This window comes from Coregonus clupeaformis, chromosome 6 (assembly GCF_020615455.1).
Source record: "Coregonus clupeaformis isolate EN_2021a chromosome 6, ASM2061545v1, whole genome shotgun sequence".
In the NCBI taxonomy this organism is placed as follows: Eukaryota; Metazoa; Chordata; class Actinopteri; order Salmoniformes; family Salmonidae; genus Coregonus; species Coregonus clupeaformis.
In genome coordinates, this window is record NC_059197.1 from 22,216,085 (window position 1) to 22,237,594 (window position 21,510).

General features: G+C 45.2%; 1 protein-coding gene across 1 annotated transcript in view; it reads right to left on the reverse strand.

Annotated features, from left to right (window-relative positions):
• LOC121567987 (zinc finger and BTB domain-containing protein 16-A-like) overlaps window positions 1–21,510 on the reverse strand; it is a 60,502-nt gene that overhangs the window by 37,946 nt on the left and 1,046 nt on the right. Inside the window, exons 2-3 of the mRNA XM_041878428.2 lie at window positions 19,772–21,062; window positions 10,013–10,113 (exon numbers count right to left, since the gene is read on the reverse strand). Coding sequence (XP_041734362.1) covers window positions 10,013–10,113; window positions 19,772–20,967 — 1,297 coding nt within the window. The 5' untranslated portion in view covers window positions 20,968–21,062. The remainder of the gene's footprint in view (window positions 1–10,012; window positions 10,114–19,771; window positions 21,063–21,510) is intronic.

Here is a 21,510-nt window from a genome sequence, read left to right on the forward strand (position 1 = left end):
ACAGTGTGTCCAGTGTGCTATGTTCTGTTACAGTGTGCCCAGTGTGTTATGTTCTGTGACAGTGTGCCCAGTGTGTTATGTTCTGTGACAGTGTGTTCCAGTGTGTTATGTTCTGTGACAGTGTGTCCAGTGTGTTATGTTTTGTGACAGTGTGCCCAGTGTGTTATGTTCTGTGACAGTGTGCCCAGTGTGTTATGTTCTGTGACAGTGTGCCCAGTATGTTATGTTCTGTGACAGTGTGTCCAGTGTGTTTTGTTCTGTGACAGTGTGTCCAGTGTGTTATGTTCTGTGATAGTGTGTCCAGTGTGTTATGTTCTGTGACAGTGTGTCCAGTATTTTATGTTCTGTGACAGTGTGCCCAGTGTGTTATGTTCTGTGACAGTGTGTCCAGTGTGTTGTGTTTTGGGACAGTTTGCCCAGTGTGTTATGTTCTGTGACAGTGTGTCCAGTGTGTTATGTTTTGTGACAGTGTGTCCAGTGTGTTATGTTCTGTGACAGTGTGCCCAGCGTGTTATGTTCTGTGACAGTGTGTCCGGTGTTTATGTTTTGTGACAGTGTCCAGTGTGTTATGTTCTGTGATAGTGTGCCCAGCGTGTTATGTTCTGTGACAGTGTGTGCAGTGTGTTATGTTCTGTGACAGTGTGTCCAGTGTGTTATGTTCTGTGACAGTGTGTCCAGTGTGTTATGTTTTGTGACAGTGTGCCCAGTGTGTTATGTTCTGTGACAGTGTGCCCAGTGTGTTATGTTCTGTGACAGTGTGCCCAGTATGTTATATTCTGTGACAGTGTGTCCAGTGTGTTATGCTCTGTGACAGTGTGCCCAGTGTGTTATGTTTTGTGACAGAGTGTCCAGTGTGGTATGTTCTGTGACAGTGTGCCCTGTGTGTTATTTTCTGTGACAGTGTGCCCAGTATGTTATGTTCTGTGACAGTGTGCCCAGTGTGTTATGTTTTGTGACAGTGTGTCCAGTGTGTTATGTTCTGTGACAGTGTGTTGAGTGTGTTTTGTTCTGTGACAGTGTGTCCAGTGTGTTATGTTCTGTGACAGTGTGTCCAGTGTGTTATGTTCTGTGACAGTGTGTCCAGTATTTTATGTTCTGTGACAGTGTGCCCAGTGTGTTATGTTCTGTGACAGTGTGTCCAGTGTGTTATGTTTTGTGACAGTGTGCCCAGTGTGTTATGTTCTGTGACAGTGTTTCCAGTGTGTTATGTTTTGTGACAGTGTGTCCAGTGTGTTATGTTCTGTGACAGTGTGTTGAGTGTGTTTTGTTCTGTGACAGTGTGTCCAGTGTGTTATGTTCTGTGACAGTGTACACAGTTTTTTATGTTTTGTGACAGTGTGTCCAGTGTGTTATGTTGTTTGACGGTGTGTCCAGTGTGTTATGTTTATTGACAGTGTGTCCAGTGTGTTATGTTCTGTGACAGTATGTCCAGTGTGTTTTGTTCTGTGACAGTGTGTCCAGTGTGTTATGTTCTGTGACAGTTTGTCCAGTGTGTTATGTTCTGTGACAGTGTGTCCAGTATTTTATGTTCTGTGGCAGTGTGCCCAGTGTGTTATGTTCTGTGACAGTGTGTCGAGTGTGTTTTGTTCTGTGACAGTGTGTCCAGTGTGTTATGTTCTGTGACAATGTGTCCAGTGTGTTATGTTCTGTGACAGTGTACACAGTTTTTTATGTTTTGTGACAGTGTGTCCAGTGTGTTATGTTGTTTGACGGTGTGTCCAGTGTGTTATGTTTATTGACAGTGTGTCCAGTGTGTTATGTTCTGTGACAGTATGTCCAGTGTGTTTTGTTCTGTGACAGTGTGTCCAGTGTGTTATGTTCTGTGACAGTTTGTCCAGTGTGTTATGTTCTGTGACAGTGTGTCCAGTATTTTATGTTCTGTGGCAGTGTGCCCAGTGTGTTATGTTCTGTGACAGTGTGTCCAGTGTGTTATGTTTTGTGACAGTGTGCCCATGGTGTTATGTTCTGTGACAGTGTGTCCAGTGTGTTATGTTTTGTGACAGTGTGTCCAGTGTGTTAAGTTCTGTGACAGTGTGTCCAGTGTGTTATGTTCTGTGACAATGTGTCCAGTGTGTTATGTTCTTTGACAGTGTACACAGTGTGTTATGTTTTGTGACAGTGTGTCCAGTGTGTTATGTTGTTTGACGGTGTGTCCAGTGTGTTATGTTCTGTGACAGTGTGCCCAGTGTGTTATGTTCTGTGACAGTGTGTCCAGTGTGTTATGTTTTGTGACAGTGTCCAGTGTGTTATGTTCTGTGACAGTGTGCCCAGCGTGTTATGTTCTGTGACAGTGTGTCCGGTGTTTATGTTTTGTGACAGTGTCCAGTGTGTTATGTTCTGTGATAGTGTGCCCAGCGTGTTATGTTCTGTGACAGTGTGTTCCAGTGTGTTATGTTCTGTGACAGTGTGTCCAGTGTGTTATGTTTTGTGACAGTGTGCCCAGTGTGTTATGTTCTGTGACAGTGTGCCCAGTGTGTTATGTTCTGTGACAGTGTGCCCAGTATGTTATGTTCTGTGACAGTGTGTCCAGTGTGTTTTGTTCTGTGACAGTGTGTCCAGTGTGTTATGTTCTGTGATAGTGTGTCCAGTGTGTTATGTTCTGTGACAGTGTGTCCAGTATTTTATGTTCTGAGACAGTGTGCCCAGTGTGTTATGTTCTGTGACAGTGTGTCCAGTGTGTTATGTTTTGGGACAGTTTGCCCAGTGTGTTATGTTCTGTGACAGTGTGTCCAGTGTGTTATGTTTTGTGACAGTGTGTCCAGTGTGTTATGTTCTGTGACAGTGTGCCCAGCGTGTTATGTTCTGTGACAGTGTGTCCGGTGTTTATGTTTTGTGACAGTGTCCAGTGTGTTATGTTCTGTGATAGTGTGCCCAGCGTGTTATGTTCTGTGACAGTGTGTGCAGTGTGTTATGTTCTGTGACAGTGTGTCCAGTGTGTTATGTTCTGTGACAGTGTGTCCAGTGTGTTATGTTTTGTGACAGTGTGTCCAGTGTGTTATGTTCTGTGACAGTGTGTCCAGTATTTTATGTTCTGTGGCAGTGTGCCCAGTGTGTTATGTTCTGTGACAGTGTGTCCAGTGTGTTATGTTTTGTGACAGTGTGCCCATGGTGTTATGTTCTGTGACAGTGTGTCCAGTGTGTTATGTTTTGTGACAGTGTGTCCAGTGTGTTAAGTTATGTGACAGTGTGTCCAGTGTGTTATGTTCTGTGACAATGTGTCCAGTGTGTTATGTTCTGTGACAGTGTACACAGTGTGTTATGTTTTGTGACAGTGTGTCCAGTGTGTTATGTTGTTTGACGGTGTGTCCAGTGTGTTATGTTCTGTGACAGTGTGCCCAGTGTGTTATGTTCTGTGACAGTGTGTCCAGTGTGTTATGTTTTGTGACAGTGTCCAGTGTGTTATGTTCTGTGACAGTGTGCCCAGCGTGTTATGTTCTGTGACAGTGTGTCCGGTGTTTATGTTTTGTGACAGTGTCCAGTGTGTTATGTTCTGTGATAGTGTGCCCAGCGTGTTATGTTCTGTGACAGTGTGTTCCAGTGTGTTATGTTCTGTGACAGTGTGTCCAGTGTGTTATGTTTTGTGACAGTGTGCCCAGTGTGTTATGTTCTGTGACAGTGTGCCCAGTGTGTTATGTTCTGTGACAGTGTGCCCAGTATGTTATGTTCTGTGACAGTGTGTCCAGTGTGTTTTGTTCTGTGACAGTGTGTCCAGTGTGTTATGTTCTGTGATAGTGTGTCCAGTGTGTTATGTTCTGTGACAGTGTGTCCAGTATTTTATCTTCTGTGACAGTGTGCCCAGTGTGTTATGTTCTGTGACAGTGTGCCCAGTGTGTTATGTTCTGTGACAGTGTGTCCAGTGTGTTATGTTTTGTGACAGTGTGCCCAGTGTGTTATGTTCTGTGACAGTGTGCCCAGTGTGTTATGTTCTGTGACAGTGTGCCCAGTATGTTATATTCTGTGACAGTGTGTCCAGTGTGTTATGTTCTGTGACAGTGTGCCCAGTGTGTTATGTTTTGTGACAGAGTGTCCAGTGTGGTATGTTCTGTGACAGTGTGCCCTGTGTGTTATTTTCTGTGACAGTGTGCCCAGTATGTTATGTTCTGTGACAGTGTGCCCAGTGTGTTATGTTTTGTGACAGTGTGTCCAGTGTGTTATGTACTGTGACAGTGTGTCGAGTGTGTTTTGTTCTGTGACAGTGTGTCCAGTGTGTTATGTTCTGTGACAGTGTGTCCAGTGTGTTATGTTCTGTGACAGTGTGTCCAGTATTTTATGTTCTGTGACAGTGTGCCCAGTGTGTTATGTTCTGTGACATTGTGTCCAGTGTGTTATGTTTTGTGACAGTGTGCCCAGTGTGTTATGTTCTGTGACAGTGTGCCCAGTGTGTTATGTTTTGTGACAGTGTGTCCAGTGTGTTATGTTCTGTGACAGTGTGTCGAGTGTGTTTTGTTCTGTGACAGTGTGTCCAGTGTGTTATGTTCTGTGACAATGTGTCCAGTGTGTTATGTTCTGTGACAGTGTACACAGTTTTTTATGTTTTGTGACAGTGTGTCCAGTGTGTTATGTTGTTTGACGGTGTGTCCATTGTGTTATGTTTATTGACAGTGTGTCCAGTGTGTTATGTTCTGTGACAGTATGTCCAGTGTGTTTTGTTCTGTGACAGTGTGTCCAGTGTGTTATGTTCTGTGACAGTTTGTCCAGTGTGTTATGTTCTGTGACAGTGTGTCCAGTATTTTATGTTCTGTGGCAGTGTGCCCAGTGTGTTATGTTCTGTGACAGTGTGTCGAGTGTGTTTTGTTCTGTGACAGTGTGTCCAGTGTGTTATGTTCTGTGACAATGTGTCCAGTGTGTTATGTTCTGTGACAGTGTACACAGTTTTTTTATGTTTTGTGACAGTGTGTCCAGTGTGTTATGTTGTTTGACGGTGTGTCCAGTGTGTTATGTTTATTGACAGTGTGTCCAGTGTGTTATGTTCTGTGACAGTATGTCCAGTGTGTTTTGTTCTGTGACAGTGTGTCCAGTGTGTTATGTTCTGTGACAGTTTGTCCAGTGTGTTATGTTCTGTGACAGTGTGTCCAGTATTTTATGTTCTGTGGCAGTGTGCCCAGTGTGTTATGTTCTGTGACAGTGTGTCCAGTGTGTTATGTTTTGTGACAGTGTGCCCATGGTGTTATGTTCTGTGACAGTGTGTCCAGTGTGTTATGTTTTGTGACAGTGTGTCCAGTGTGTTAAGTTCTGTGACAGTGTGTCCAGTGTGTTATGTTCTGTGACAATGTGTCCAGTGTGTTATGTTCTTTGACAGTGTACACAGTGTGTTATGTTTTGTGACAGTGTGTCCAGTGTGTTATGTTGTTTGACGGTGTGTCCAGTGTGTTATTTTCTGTGACAGTGTGCCCAGTGTGTTATGTTCTGTGACAGTGTGTCCAGTGTGTTATGTTTTGTGACAGTGTCCAGTGTGTTATGTTCTGTGACAGTGTGCCCAGCGTGTTATGTTCTGTGACAGTGTGTCCGGTGTTTATGTTTTGTGACAGTGTCCAGTGTGTTATGTTCTGTGATAGTGTGCCCAGCGTGTTATGTTCTGTGACAGTGTGTTCCAGTGTGTTATGTTCTGTGACAGTGTGTCCAGTGTGTTATGTTTTGTGACAGTGTGCCCAGTGTGTTATGTTCTGTGACAGTGTGCCCAGTGTGTTATGTTCTGTGACAGTGTGCCCAGTATGTTATGTTCTGTGACAGTGTGTCCAGTGTGTTTTGTTCTGTGACAGTGTGTCCAGTGTGTTATGTTCTGTGATAGTGTGTCCAGTGTGTTATGTTCTGTGACAGTGTGTCCAGTATTTTATGTTCTGTGACAGTGTGCCCAGTGTGTTATGTTCTGTGACAGTGTGTCCAGTGTGTTATGTTTTGGGACAGTTTGCCCAGTGTGTTATGTTCTGTGACAGTGTGTCCAGTGTGTTATGTTTTGTGACAGTGTGTCCAGTGTGTTATGTTCTGTGACAGTGTGCCCAGCGTGTTATGTTCTGTGACAGTGTGTCCGGTGTTTATGTTTTGTGACAGTGTCCAGTGTGTTATGTTCTGTGATAGTGTGCCCAGCGTGTTATGTTCTGTGACAGTGTGTGCAGTGTGTTATGTTCTGTGACAGTGTGTCCAGTGTGTTATGTTCTGTGACAGTGTGTCCAGTGTGTTATGTTCTGTGACAGTGTGTCGAGTGTGTTTTGTTCTGTGACAGTGTGTCCAGTGTGTTATGTTCTGTGACAATGTGTCCAGTGTGTTATGTTCTGTGACAGTGTACACAGTTTTTTATGTTTTGTGACAGTGTCCAGTGTGTTATGTTCTGTGATAGTGTGCCCAGCGTGTTATGTTCTGTGACAGTGTGTTCCAGTGTGTTATGTTCTGTGACAATGTGTCCAGTGTGTTATGTTTTGTGACAGTGTGCCCAGTGTGTTATGTTCTGTGACAGTGTGCCCAGTGTGTTATGTTCTGTGACAGTGTGCCCAGTATGTTATGTTCTGTGACAGTGTGTCCAGTGTGTTTTGTTCTGTGACAGTGTGTCCAGTGTGTTATGTTCTGTGACAGTGTGTCCAGTGTGTTATGTTCTGGGACAGTGTGCCCAGTGTGTTATGTTCTGTGACAGTGTATCCAGTGTGTTATGTTCTGTGACAGTGTGTCCAGTGCTTTATATTCTGTGACAGTGTGCCCAGTGTGTTATGTTCTGTGACAGTGTGTCCAGTGTGTTATGTTCTGTGACAGTGTCCAGTGTGTTATGTTCTGTGACAGTGTGTCCAGTGTGCTATGTTCTGTTACAGTGTGCCCAGTGTGTTATGTTCTGTGACAGTGTGCCCAGTGTGTTATGTTCTGTGACAGTGTGTTCCAGTGTGTTATGTTCTGTGACAGTGTGTCCAGTGTGTTATGTTTTGTGACAGTGTGCCCAGTGTGTTATGTTCTGTGACAGTGTGCCCAGTGTGTTATGTTCTGTGACAGTGTGTCCAGTATTTTATGTTCTGTGACAGTGTGCCCAGTGTGTTATGTTCTGTGACAGTGTGTCCAGTGTGTTGTGTTTTGGGACAGTTTGCCCAGTGTGTTATGTTCTGTGACAGTGTGTCCAGTGTGTTATGTTTTGTGACAGTGTGTCCAGTGTGTTATGTTCTGTGACAGTGTGCCCAGCGTGTTATGTTCTGTGACAGTGTGTCCGGTGTTTATGTTTTGTGACAGTGTCCAGTGTGTTATGTTCTGTGATAGTGTGCCCAGCGTGTTATGTTCTGTGACAGTGTGTGCAGTGTGTTATGTTCTGTGACAGTGTGTCCAGTGTGTTATGTTCTGTGACAGTGTGTCCAGTGTGTTATGTTTTGTGACAGTGTGCCCAGTGTGTTATGTTCTGTGACAGTGTGCCCAGTGTGTTATGTTCTGTGACAGTGTGCCCAGTATGTTATATTCTGTGACAGTGTGTCCAGTGTGTTATGCTCTGTGACAGTGTGCCCAGTGTGTTATGTTTTGTGACAGAGTGTCCAGTGTGGTATGTTCTGTGACAGTGTGCCCTGTGTGTTATTTTCTGTGACAGTGTGCCCAGTATGTTATGTTCTGTGACAGTGTGCCCAGTGTGTTATGTTTTGTGACAGTGTGTCCAGTGTGTTATGTTCTGTGACAGTGTGTTGAGTGTGTTTTGTTCTGTGACAGTGTGTCCAGTGTGTTATGTTCTGTGACAGTGTGTCCAGTGTGTTATGTTCTGTGACAGTGTGTCCAGTATTTTATGTTCTGTGACAGTGTGCCCAGTGTGTTATGTTCTGTGACAGTGTGTCCAGTGTGTTATGTTTTGTGACAGTGTGCCCAGTGTGTTATGTTCTGTGACAGTGTTTCCAGTGTGTTATGTTTTGTGACAGTGTGTCCAGTGTGTTATGTTCTGTGACAGTGTGTTGAGTGTGTTTTGTTCTGTGACAGTGTGTCCAGTGTGTTATGTTCTGTGACAGTGTGTCCAGTGTGTTATGTTCTGTGACAGTGTGTCCAGTATTTTATGTTCTGTGACAGTGTGCCCAGTGTGTTATGTTCTGTGACAGTGTGTCCAGTGTGTTATGTTTTGTGACAGTGTGCCCAGTGTGTTATGTTCTGTGACAGTGTGTCCAGTGTGTTATGTTTTGTGACAGTGTGTCCAGTGTGTTATGTTCTGTGACAGTGTGTCCAGTGTGTTATGTTCTGTGACAATGTGTCCAGTGTGTTATGTTCTGTGACAGTGTACCCAGTGTGTTATGTTTTGTGACAGTGTGTCCAGTGTGTTATGTTGTTTGACAGTGTGTCCAGTGTGTTATGTTCTGTGACAGTGTGTCCAGTGTGTTATGTTTTGTGACAGTGTCCAGTGTGTTATGTTCTGTGACAGTGTGCCCAGCGTGTTATGTTCTGTGACAGTGTGTCCAGTGTTTATGTTTTGTGACAGTGTCCAGTGTGTTATGTTCTGTGACAGTGTGCCCAGCGTGTTATGTTCTGTGACAGTGTGTGCAGTGTGTTATGTTCTGTGACAGTGTGTCCAGTGTGTTATGTTCTGTGACAGTGTGTCCAGTGTGTTATATTCTGTGACAGTGTGTCCAGTCTGTTATGTTCTGTGACAGTGTGCCCAATGTATTATGTTGGGAAACTGTGCATGATTAGGGAGGAAGAGAACATAGTGCATTGTCTTGTGCCGTCAAAGGCATGGAGAGTGCTCTCATCCATAAACCATCAAACTGTCTCCAGACACGGCTGCAATAGTCCTCCATCAAAACACTTTGTCTGGCATACCAAAATACGAGCCAGCATCGAGCTGAATACCAAATCAGCCCATTAGAGCTGTGGAGCACTGGCGCCTTAGCAACCGACAGAGGATCTAAAGGCTGCTATGGGCTATACGGCAACACACAATGACATCAGATCAAACTCTCCCTTTTTGTGCAATACAGAGGCTATATATTTTGTGTATAAATACAAATCAGATGAAAGAAGGTTTCAGAAATCTATTTTGTAATGAAAGATCAAAGTATCTAAATGATGTGTAACAGGCCTATATTACACACACTATATCCATTATGTCTCATCAGGTCATACCGATGCAGACAGGATGAGTAAAGGATAGTATCCATTAGCCAACTAGCAGAATACTTACTGTACGTCTAGACCTGATGCAGCTATTGTTCAGATCACAGAGTTCCAAACATGGAATTCTAAGCTCATCATTGCGTCTACACCTGGATTTAAAATGTGTCTACTGTGAGGAGGTCAGGTAGTTTATGAACACAGTTTGGAGAAAGGGAACCTCTCATCTGTCAGCCGTCTGTCATCTCCTATCACTTTTACAGGGATCAGAGGAGAGGAAAGCCAGGGAGGTATAGCAGCGTTGTGTCTATTATTCCTAACAGTGCGGCTTCTGTTTATATTTTAGTTTCATTTTTAGGCCCTCTCTCGCCTACTCTCCTCCCCTTCTCCTGCTCTATTTTGGATAAAGTGGCTGGGAGAGCAGTCAGGACTGATTAAGTCGGCATTTGGGTACAGTGTGTTCCTGGACACACATCTGCGAGCGAGCCATCACACACGCTTCGGAGCACTGGCAGAACACCCAGGCCTGCCGGCAGCTGATGATGTCATCACTCAGAGGGACAGAGCTGGCGAGGAGCCAGACATACTCTCCGAAAACACACACACACACACACACACACACACAGATACAACAGAGAGAAGACAAAGAGAAGACAGAGACCCTGAAGATCTGACACATGCAGAGACAGTCACAGACAGGAGACAGACAGTCACAGACAGTCACAGACAGGAGACAGACAGGAGACAGACAGACAGGAGACAGACAGTCACAGACAGGAGACAGACAGTCACAGACAGGAGACAGACAGGAGAAAGACAAGAAGGGGAAGCCTCTTTCCTAGGGATCCTTTAACACATATATACGTGTGACATAATGAACAGGTACATGTGAAAACAGTACAGCCCTATCAGGGGTATTCTGAATGGAATTGACTCTGTTATTATCATCGTATGGCAGTGTTACCTGAGTGAGAGAGCATGTGCATCCTGAGCCGTACACTATCTGTGAAGCGTTTGCCACAGAACTCACAGCCGTGTCCCTTCTCTCCTTCACTGTGCAGCTTCCTGTTGGGACAGACAAAAGGACGGGGATGAGCCAACGACTGAGGTCTCAAAAATAGCAGACATTGCGCTCTAAAATGTTTTTGTGCCTTTTTCTGAAGGGTTTTCTAAAGGCAACAGCATCATTGTCCTTGTACAGAACAGCGTTTCATTCCATCATGAAAGCAACCCTCTCAATGTACTGCTGCATCATTAGAGTAGATAGGTCTCTCAGAGTCGTGAGTCACACAGTATCACACTGTACGAATGCAAAAGGAGAACAGACAATAGAAATATCAGGGATAATTTTAGAAAGCACAATAGAAATAAACGTGCTGACACCAACGTACACATACAGACACAGACAAAAACACAGACACACGTACACATACAGACACAGACACAAACACAGACACGCGTACACATACAGACACAGACACAAACACAGACACGCGTACACATACAGACACAGACACAAACACAGACATGCGTACACATACAGACACGGACACAAACACAGACACGCGTACACATACAGACACAGACACAAACACAGACACGCGTACACATAGAGACACAGACACAAACACAGACACGCGTACACATACAGACACAGACACAAACACAGACACACATACACATACAGACACAGACACAGAAACACGTACACATACAGACACAGACACAAACACAGACACACGTACACATACAGATACAGACAAAAACTAAGAAACATATACACATACAGACACAGACACGCGTACACATACAGACACAGACACAAACACAGACACACGTACACGTACATACACAAACACAGACACACGTACACATACAGACACAAACACAGAAGCACGTACACATACAGACACAGACACAAACACAGACACACGTACACATACAGATACAGACAAAAACACAGATACACATACACATACAGACACAGACACAGACATGCGTACACATACAGACACAGACACAAACACAGACACACGTACACATACATACACAAACACAGACACACGTACACATACAGACACAGACAAAAACACAGACACACGTACACATACAGACACAAACACAGACACATGTACACATACAGACACAGACAAAAACACAGACACACGTACACATACAGACACAGACACAAACACAGAAGCACGTACACATACAGACACAGACACAAACACAGAAGCACGTACACATACAGACACAGGCACAGAAACACGTACACATACAGACACAGACAAAAACACAGACACACGTACACATACAGATAACAGACACAAACACAGACACGCGTACACATACAGACACAGACACAAACACAGACACGCGTACACATACAGACACAAACACAAACACAGACACATGTACACATACAGACACAGACACAAACACAGACACGACACGCATACACATACAGACACAGACACAAACACAGACACACATACACATACAGACAAAGACAAAAACACAGACACACGTACACATACAGACACAAACACAGACACACGTACACATACAGACACAGACACAAACACAGACACACGTACACATACAGACACAAACACAGACACACGTACACATACAGACACAGACACAAACACAGACACACGTACACATACAGATACAGACAAAAACACAGACACGCGTACACATACAGACACAGACACAAACACACACACGCGTACACATACAGACACAAACACAAACACAGACACATGTACATATACAGACACAGACACAAACACAGACACGACACGCATACACATACAGACACAAACACAGACACACATACACATACAGACAAAGACAAAAACACAGACACACGTACACATACAGACACAGACACAGACACGCGTACACATACAGACACAGACACAAACACAGACACACGTACACATACATACACAAACACAGACACACGTACACATACAGACACAAACACAGAAGCACGTACACATACAGACACAGACACAAACACAGACACACGTACACATACAGATACAGACAAAAACACAGAAACACATACACATACAGACACAGACACAGACACGCGTACACATACAGACACAGACACAAACACAGACACACGTACACATACATACACAAACACAGACACACGTACACATACAGACACATACAAAAACACAGACACACGTACACATACAGACACAAACACAGACACACGTACACATACAGACACAGACAAAAACACAGACACACGTACACATACAGACACAGACACAAACACAGAAGCACGTACACATACAGAAACAGACACAAACACAGAAGCACGTACACATACAGACACAGGCACAGACACACGTACACATACAGACACAGACAAAAACACAGACACACGTGCACATACAGATAACAGACACAAACACAGACACGCGTACACATACAGACACAGACACAAACACAGACACGCGTACACATACAGACACAAACACAGACACATGTACACATACAGACACAGACACAAACACAGACACGACACGCATACACATACAGACACAGACACAAACACAGACACACATACACATACAGACAAAGACAAAAACACAGACACACGTACACATACAGACACAAACACAGACACACGTACACATACAGACACAGACACAAACACAGAAACATGTACACATACATACACAGACACAAACACAGACACGCGTACACATACAGACACAAACACAAACACAGACACACGTACACATACAGACACAGACACAAACACAGACACGACACGCATACACATACAGACACAGACACAAACACACATACACATACAGACACAGACAAAAACACAGACACACGTACACATACAGACACAAACACAGACACACGTACACATACAGACACAGACACAAACACAGACACATGTACACATACAGACACAGACACAAACACAGACAGACATACACATACAGACACAGACACAAACACAGACACGCATACACATACAGACACAGACAAAAACACAGACACATGTACACATACAGACACAGACACAAACACATACACGCGTACACATACAGACACAGACACAAACACAGACACACGTACACATACAGACACAAACACAGAAGCACGTACACATACAGACACAGACACAAACACAGACACACGTACACATACAGATACAGACAAAAACACAGACACACGTACACATACAGATACAGACAAAAACACAGACACACGTACACATACAGATACAGACAAAAACACAGACACACGTACACATACAGATACAGACAAAAACACAGACACACGTACACATACAGACACAGACACAAACACAGACACGCGTACACATACAGACACAGACACAAACACAGACACGCGTACACATACAGACACAGACACAAACACAGACACGCGTAAACATACAGACACAGACACAAACACAGACATGCATACACATACAGACACAGACACAAACACAGACACGCGTACACATACAGACACAGACACAAACACAGACACGCGTACACATACAGACACAAACACAGACACGCGTACACATACACATACAGACACAAACACAGACACTCGTACACATACAGACACAAACACAGAAGCACGTACACATACAGACACAAACACAGACACACGTACACATACAGACACAAACACAGAAACACATACACATACAGACACAGACATAGACACGCATACACATACAGACACAGACACAAACACAGACACGCGTACACATACATACACAAACACAGACACACGTACACATACAGACACAGACAAAAACACAGACACACGTACACATACAGACACAAACACAGACACACGTACACATACAGACACAGACACAAACACAGACACACGTACACATACAGACACAGACAAAAACACAGACACACGTACACTAGTGGCCGGGGACTTTAATGCAGGGAAACTTAAATCCGTTCTACCTAATTTCTACCAGCATGTTAAATGTGCAACCAGAGGAAAAAAAACTCTAGACCACCTTTACTCCACACACAGAGACGCATACAAAGCTCTCCCTCTCCCTCCTGATTCCTGCTTATAAGCAAAAACTAAAGCAGGAAGCACCAGTGACTCGGTTAATAAAAAAGTGGTCAGATGACGCAGATGCTAAGCTACAGGACTGTTTTGCTAGCACAGACTGGAACATGTTCCGGGATTCTTCAGACAGCATTGAGGAGTACACCACATCAGTCACTGGCTTCATCAATAAGTGCATCGATGATGTCGTCCCCACAGTGACCGTACGTACATACCCCAACCAGAAGCCATGGATTACAGGAAACATCCGCACTGAGCTAAAGGGTAGAGCTGCCGCTTTCAAGGAACGGGACTCTAACCCGGCCGCTTATAAGAAATCCCGCTATGACCCTCCGACGAACCATCAAACAGGCAAAGAGTCAATACAGGGCTAAGATTGAATCGTACTACACTGGCTCTGACGCTCGTCGGATGTGGCAGGGCTTGAAAACTATTACAGACTACAAAGGGAAGCACAGCCGCGAGCTGCCCAGTGACACAAGCCTACCAGACGAGCTAAACCACTTCTATGCTCGCTTCGAGGCAAGCAACACTGAAGCATGCATGAGAGCACCAGCTGTTCCGGATGACTATGTGATCACGCTCTCCGTAGCCGATGTGAGTAAGACTTTTAAGCAGGTCAACATTCACAAGGCCGCAGGGCCAGACGGATTACCAGGACGTGTACTCCGAGCATGTGCTGACCAACTGGCAAGTGTCTTCACTGACATTTTCAACATGTCCCTGACTGAGTCTGTAATACCAACATGTTTCAAGCAGACCACCATAGTCCCCGTGCCCAAGGACTCTAAGATAATCTGCCTAAATGACTACCGACCCGTAGCACTGACGTCTGTAGCCATGAAGTGCTTTGAAAGGCTGGTCATGGCTCACATCAACAGCATTATCCCAGAAACCCTAAACCCACTCCAATTTGCATACCGCCCCAACAGATCCACAGATGATGCAATCTCTATTGCACTCCACACTGCCCTTTCCCACCTGGACAAGAGGAACACCTATGTGAGAATGCTATTCATTGACTACAGCTCAGCATTCAACACCATAGTGCCCTCTAAGCTCATCACTAAGCTAAGGATCCTGGGACTAAACACCTCCCTCTGCAACTGGATCCTGGACTTCCTGACGGGCCGCCCCCAGGTGGTAAGGGTAGGTAACAACACATCTGCCACACTGATCCTCAACACGGGGGCCCCTCAGGGGTGCGTGCTCAGTCCCCTCCTGTACTCTCTGTTCACCCGTGACTGCATGGCCAGGCACGACTCCAACACCATCATTAAGTTTGCCGACGACACAACAGTGGTAGGCCTGATCACCGACAACGATGAGACAGCCTATAGGGAGGAGGTCAGAGACCTGGCCGTGTGGTGCCAGGACAACAACCTCTCCCTCAACGTGACCAAGACAAAGGAGATGATTGTGGACTACAGGAAAAAAAGAGGACTGAGCACGCCCCCCATTCTCATCGACGGGGCTGTAGTGGAACAGGTTGAGAGCTTCAAGTTCCTTGGTGTCCACATCACCAACGAACTATCATGGTCCAAACACACCAAGACAGTCGTGAAGAGGGCATGACAAAGCCTATTCCCCCTCAGGAGACTGAAAAGATTTGGCATGGGTCCTCAGATCCTCAAAAAATTCTACAGCTGCACCATCGAGAGCATCCTGACTGGTTGCATCACCGCCTGGTATGGCAACTGCTTGGCCTCCGACCGCAAGGCACTACAGAGGGTAGTGTGTACGGCCCAGTACATCACTGGGGCCAAGCTTCCTGCCATCCAGGACCTCTATACCAGGCGGTGTCAGAGGAAGGCCCTCAAAATTGTCAAAGACTCCAGCCACCCTAGTCATAGACTGTTCTCCCTGCTACCGCACGGCAAGCGGTACCGGAGTGCCAAGTCTAGGTCCAAAAGACTTCTCAACAGCTTCTACCCCCAAGCCATAAGACTCCTGAACAGCTAATCATGGCTACCCGGACTATTTGCACTGCCCCCCACCCCATCCTTTTTACGCTGCTGCTACTCTGTTAATTATTTATGCATAGTCACTTTAACTCTACCCACATGTACATATTACTTCAACTATCTCAACTAGCCGGTGCCCCCGCACATTGACTCTGCACCGGTACCCCCCTGTATATATAGCCTCCCTACTGTTATTTTATTTTACTTCTGCTCTTTTTTTCTCAACACTTTTTTTGTTGTTGTTTTATTTTTACTTTTTTGGTTAAAAAATAAATGCACTGTTGGTTAAGGGCTGTAAGTAAGCATTTCACTGTAATGTCTGCACCTGTTGTATTCGGCGCATGTGACCAATAAAATTTGATTTGATTTGATTTGATTTGACATACAGACACAGACACAAACACAGAAGCACGTACACATACAGACACAGACACAAACACAGAAGCACGTACACATACAGACACAGACACAGACACACGTACACATACAGACACAGACAAAAACACAGACACACGTACACATACAGATAACAGACACAAACACAGACACGCGTACACATACAGACACAAACACAGACACAGAAACACGTACACATTCAGACACAGACACAAACACAGACACGCATATACATACAGACACAGACACAAACACAGACACACATACAGACACAGACACAGACACAAACACAGACACATGTACACATACATACACAGACACAAACACAGACACGCGTACACATACAGACACAAACACAAACACAGACACACGTACACATACAGACACAGACACAAACACAGACATGACACGCATACACATACAGACACAGACACAAACACAGACACACATACACATACAGACACAGACAAAAACACAGACACACGTACACATACAGACACAAACACAGACACACGTACACATACAGACACAGACACAAACACAGACACACGTACACATACAGACACAGACACAGACACAGACACGCATACACATACAGACACAGACAAAAACACAGACACATGTACACATATAGACACAGACACAAACACAGTCACACATTCACATACAGACACAGACACAAACACAGACACACGTACACATACAGACACAAACACAGACACACGTACACATACAGACACAGACAAAAACACAGACACACGTACACATACAGACACAGACACAAACACAGACAAGCGTACACATACAGACACAAACACAGACACAGACACACGTACACATACAGACACAGACAAAAACACAGATACACACGTACACATGGAAATCCAGACACACACTCCTCTCGTAACTAGTACACATTTTTTTTAAACTGACTCGCCGCTCTGCCTGCAGCAAACCCCATGATATCATATCACACACGTCCAGCCATGCGAGGCATCATCTGCACTGTTATCCTCATATTCCCCTCTGCAGCACAATGGTCAGACAGCAGTCCTCTAGACAGTTATAAACAGACCACAGTCAAAGAACAGATTATCTCATATATAGTACCAATAAAATAGTATGTCAACAAAACTCTCTTCAATTAAATCAAGAACACCTGCTACATCAAAATAGAATAGAAAACAATAGGATTTTCAATAGAAAACTAGAGAAGAGATCCACTAAAAACCAAAGACACCTCATATGATTCCAAGCTTTCTCCTTTAAATAATTCACTGAAGTTAAAGTTCTGAAAAGGTGTGCTATGCCCTAACAAACGTATCTCTCCCTGTTCTCTCCACTCAGAAATGTCAATGTGACTGAGGTGGTAATGCTCAGTGACCTGTCTCCTGACATGGACTAGCTTCATTACAACATCAGCAGTCACCAGAAGGACTGACTCCTCCAACCTTCCAACCTCTGCCTATCTCCATGACTGATCATTGGCTAGCTAATACCCTGCTGGATGTTCTGTGTCATCAAACACTGAAGTGGCACAGGCCTGAAATGTCCGCCATCTGTATGGGAGGAGAAAGGGTGGAGGTTGGTGCTCTGACACTGATGATGGCTTGGTTGATTGATTTAGCTATGGGACCTGAGGACCTGTCCGTAGCTGTTGTAATGTCATGAGTAGCACTGCTCACAAGCTAGCGCTGAGCAGGTGTAGTACATGTCATCAACAGAGTTATGGGAAATGTGACTCATGAGTTTACAATAATCTTACAAGTTATAAACCCACCAACCTCTTTAAACCCACCAACCTCTTTAAACCCACCAACCTCTAGTCTAAACCCACCAACCGCTTTAAACACACCAACCTCTTTAAACCCACCAAACTCTAGTCTAAACCCACCAACCTCTAGTCGAAACCCACCAACCTCTTTATACTCACCAACCTCTAGTCTAAACCCACCAACCTCTAGTCTATACCCACCAACCTCTAATCTAAACCCACCAACCTCTTTATACTCACCAACCTCTAGTCTAAACCCACCAACCTCTAGTCTAAACCCACCAACCTCTAATCTAAACCCACCAACCTCTAGTCTAAACACACCAACCTCTAGTCTAAACTCACCAACCTCTAGTCTAAACTCACCAACCTCTAGTCTAAACCCACCAACCTCTAGTCTAAACCCACCAACCTCTAAACCCACCAACCTCTAGTCTAAACCCACCAACCTCTAGTCTAAACCCACCAACCTCTAATCTAAACCCACCAACCTCTAGTCTAAACCCACCAACCTCTAGTCTAAACTCACCAACCTCTAGTCTAAACTCACCAACCTCTAGTCTAAACCCACCAACCTCTAGTCTAAACCCACCAACCTCTAAACCCACCAACCACTGGTCTAAACCCACCAACCTCTTTAAACCCACCAAGTCATGAGGCAGCAGCATAACTGTCAACCAGTGGCTTCTGCCTTCACATGCTGAGAAGCCTGCAGATCCCTGTAGAGGCAGGCTACTCTCGCTCCTCACTAATGCAAAGGAATGCATACCAAATGCACTCAGAGACAGTCTTAAGTATGAGGCACATCTAATAAAAAATAATCATACAGAATTGTGAAAAATTTAGCAACTTTGTAAACAGCTTCATTATGCCACACCATGTCTGCTAAGCGGCTAACAAAGACCTATTTCATACCTCTTATGAAGTCCCTATATTCAGGCACAAGAGCAGGTGTCTTTTTAAAACAAATTAACAGATTTAATATGGTTGCTCCCAGCTCTTTCCTTTGAAGTCTTTTAATGTGTTGAAAGTTAATGAAGACTAAAATAAATCGCCAACCTTTAAATTAGAAGTTGTGCACTACAATTTATCTCTTCCTTCACATCCTAACAAAACAATTAACCATTTAGCATGAAGACTCCAGACTCACCACACACACACACACACATATGCCACATCCCTCTGTCTGTCTCTCACAGACCTCCTAGTGTATAGCGACCAGACAGAACACTTTGTTGGTGAAGGGGTGACATAATCTAATTGCATTTTACTTTGATTAACAGCGTTTACTAAATTATCACAGCATTATAATGATCTGCATTCTGCTAAAATAAATGCTGTTTCACTCATTCCACATTCAACTACATTTACTTGCCGGCACTCTCTGACAAAAGACTTCCTTCAATGATACCTAGAGATCCATAATACCTAAAGACCCCCTAGAGATATAACAGTGAGTGGTGTATGCAGCCAGCTGTACTCTGTACTCTACCTGTGTTGCTCCATGGCCTCTCTGTCGTGCAGCTGGAGACCACAGTCCCTACAGCTCTGAGTCTGACTCTGGCCCTCCCTCCTCATCCCTGCTGCAAACTGGCCCAGCCTGCTGAGGATCTCCCTGTGGAGCAGGCCCTGGGGCAGCAGTCCCCCGTAGGCCCTCAGGTCCAGGGACATAGCCAGGGAAGGAGCCACCGACATGGGCATAGGCTGCCCCACCTCCCCTACGTGGTTGGAGGGCATAGAGGAGTAGAGGGAGGCCATGTGTTTCTCAGCCAGACCAGGGAAACTGTCCAGAGGAGAGTTGTTCCCCACTATGCCCCCCTCCTCTTGGCCCGAGTGCTGCTCTCTAGCTGAGGTGATGACACTGCTTCTTTGGGGGGTCCCCGAGCCCTCATCTCTGGGCTGGTCCGACTCACATCCCCCCTCCCCTCCGCTGGAGGACCGGCCTTCGTAGCCATTGGCTTCATCCACCTGCATGTTATTGTCCTCTGTCTTTATCCTCTTAGCCAGAGGAAGGGAGGGGTCCTGGGCTCCATTGAGGCTGTACTGCAGTGGAGACTGACCCAGGCCCTCCAGACTAACCCCTCCATCTTGTGTGGGGCTGGCTACAGGGAGCCCCATAGGTAGTCCCCCTGGCCCAGAGGGACTCCTGTCAGTCATGTGGTACAGTGCCAGGTGGTGCAGGGCGGTGGGGTTGATACCACCCTCCTGCATGGAATGCTTCTTGGAGATTAGCATGTTCCTCCAGTGCCTTGCTCTGCCATGTTCGCTCTCTCCAGACCCGTGGTTCCTCCCACTCAGACTCAGGTGGTCCTGCTTCTCTTCTGACTGGATGGTCTCCAGGACCTTGAGGCACTGCTCCTCCAGGTACTCGATCTCCAGGATCTCAGCGGCGTACAGCAGGTCGTCCAGGTCCTCGTCCGTGGCCTGCAGGGAGGCCGTGTAGGCGTACTCAAGGATCTGCTGGAAGGTCTTGGGGGAGAGGAAGTCGAGGGCGTAGTGCAGGCTGCTGCGATGGAACAAGATCTCAAACATCTTGCTGGTGCAGGCCAGGACGGTGCGGTGGGCCGGGAACTCCTGGCCGTCCACTGTGATGATGACGTCACACAGCGTTCCCGACAGACGCATATGATTGGCCCTCTGCAGGAGCGTGGCGGGGAGGGTGGGGTTGTGGAGCTGGAGAACACCCATGTTAGTCAGATGATCCGTACGGCCTCGGACCCTCTCTGAGCCCACGCATGAGGTGTGTTCTATCCCACCTGCCTTCCTTCAGTGTGTTTATAAGTCTAGAGGGAGATAGAGGAGAAACCACATTAAATATTCAATCTCAGATCATGGTAATGACAGTACAATTAATAGTGAATAAGATTGGTCTGGTTGATTGCCATGGTTTTTCAAAAAACATTAGAATGATGTCTTATGTCAATATCTTGCATGTTCAACAATTGCAGAGGGAAAAGTAATAATAGTTTAGCATTGGCTGACCAAATGTCAGGGACTGAGCTGAAATGTTGATATTGTATAGTAATGTGTCAGTATAAGTAAATACACTGGAAGGAAACACAGGGGAATTATAGGCTCCCCAAATCCAGCAGTGCCCCATGAGGACTGTTTGAGACTGGTCAGGTACTGTATATGCCTATATGTCATAGGCTGCAAGTGGACAGAGCCATACACTATCACGTGTGCTGTAAATGTATTAGTACACACGTACTTTAACTGTATTACTGCAAC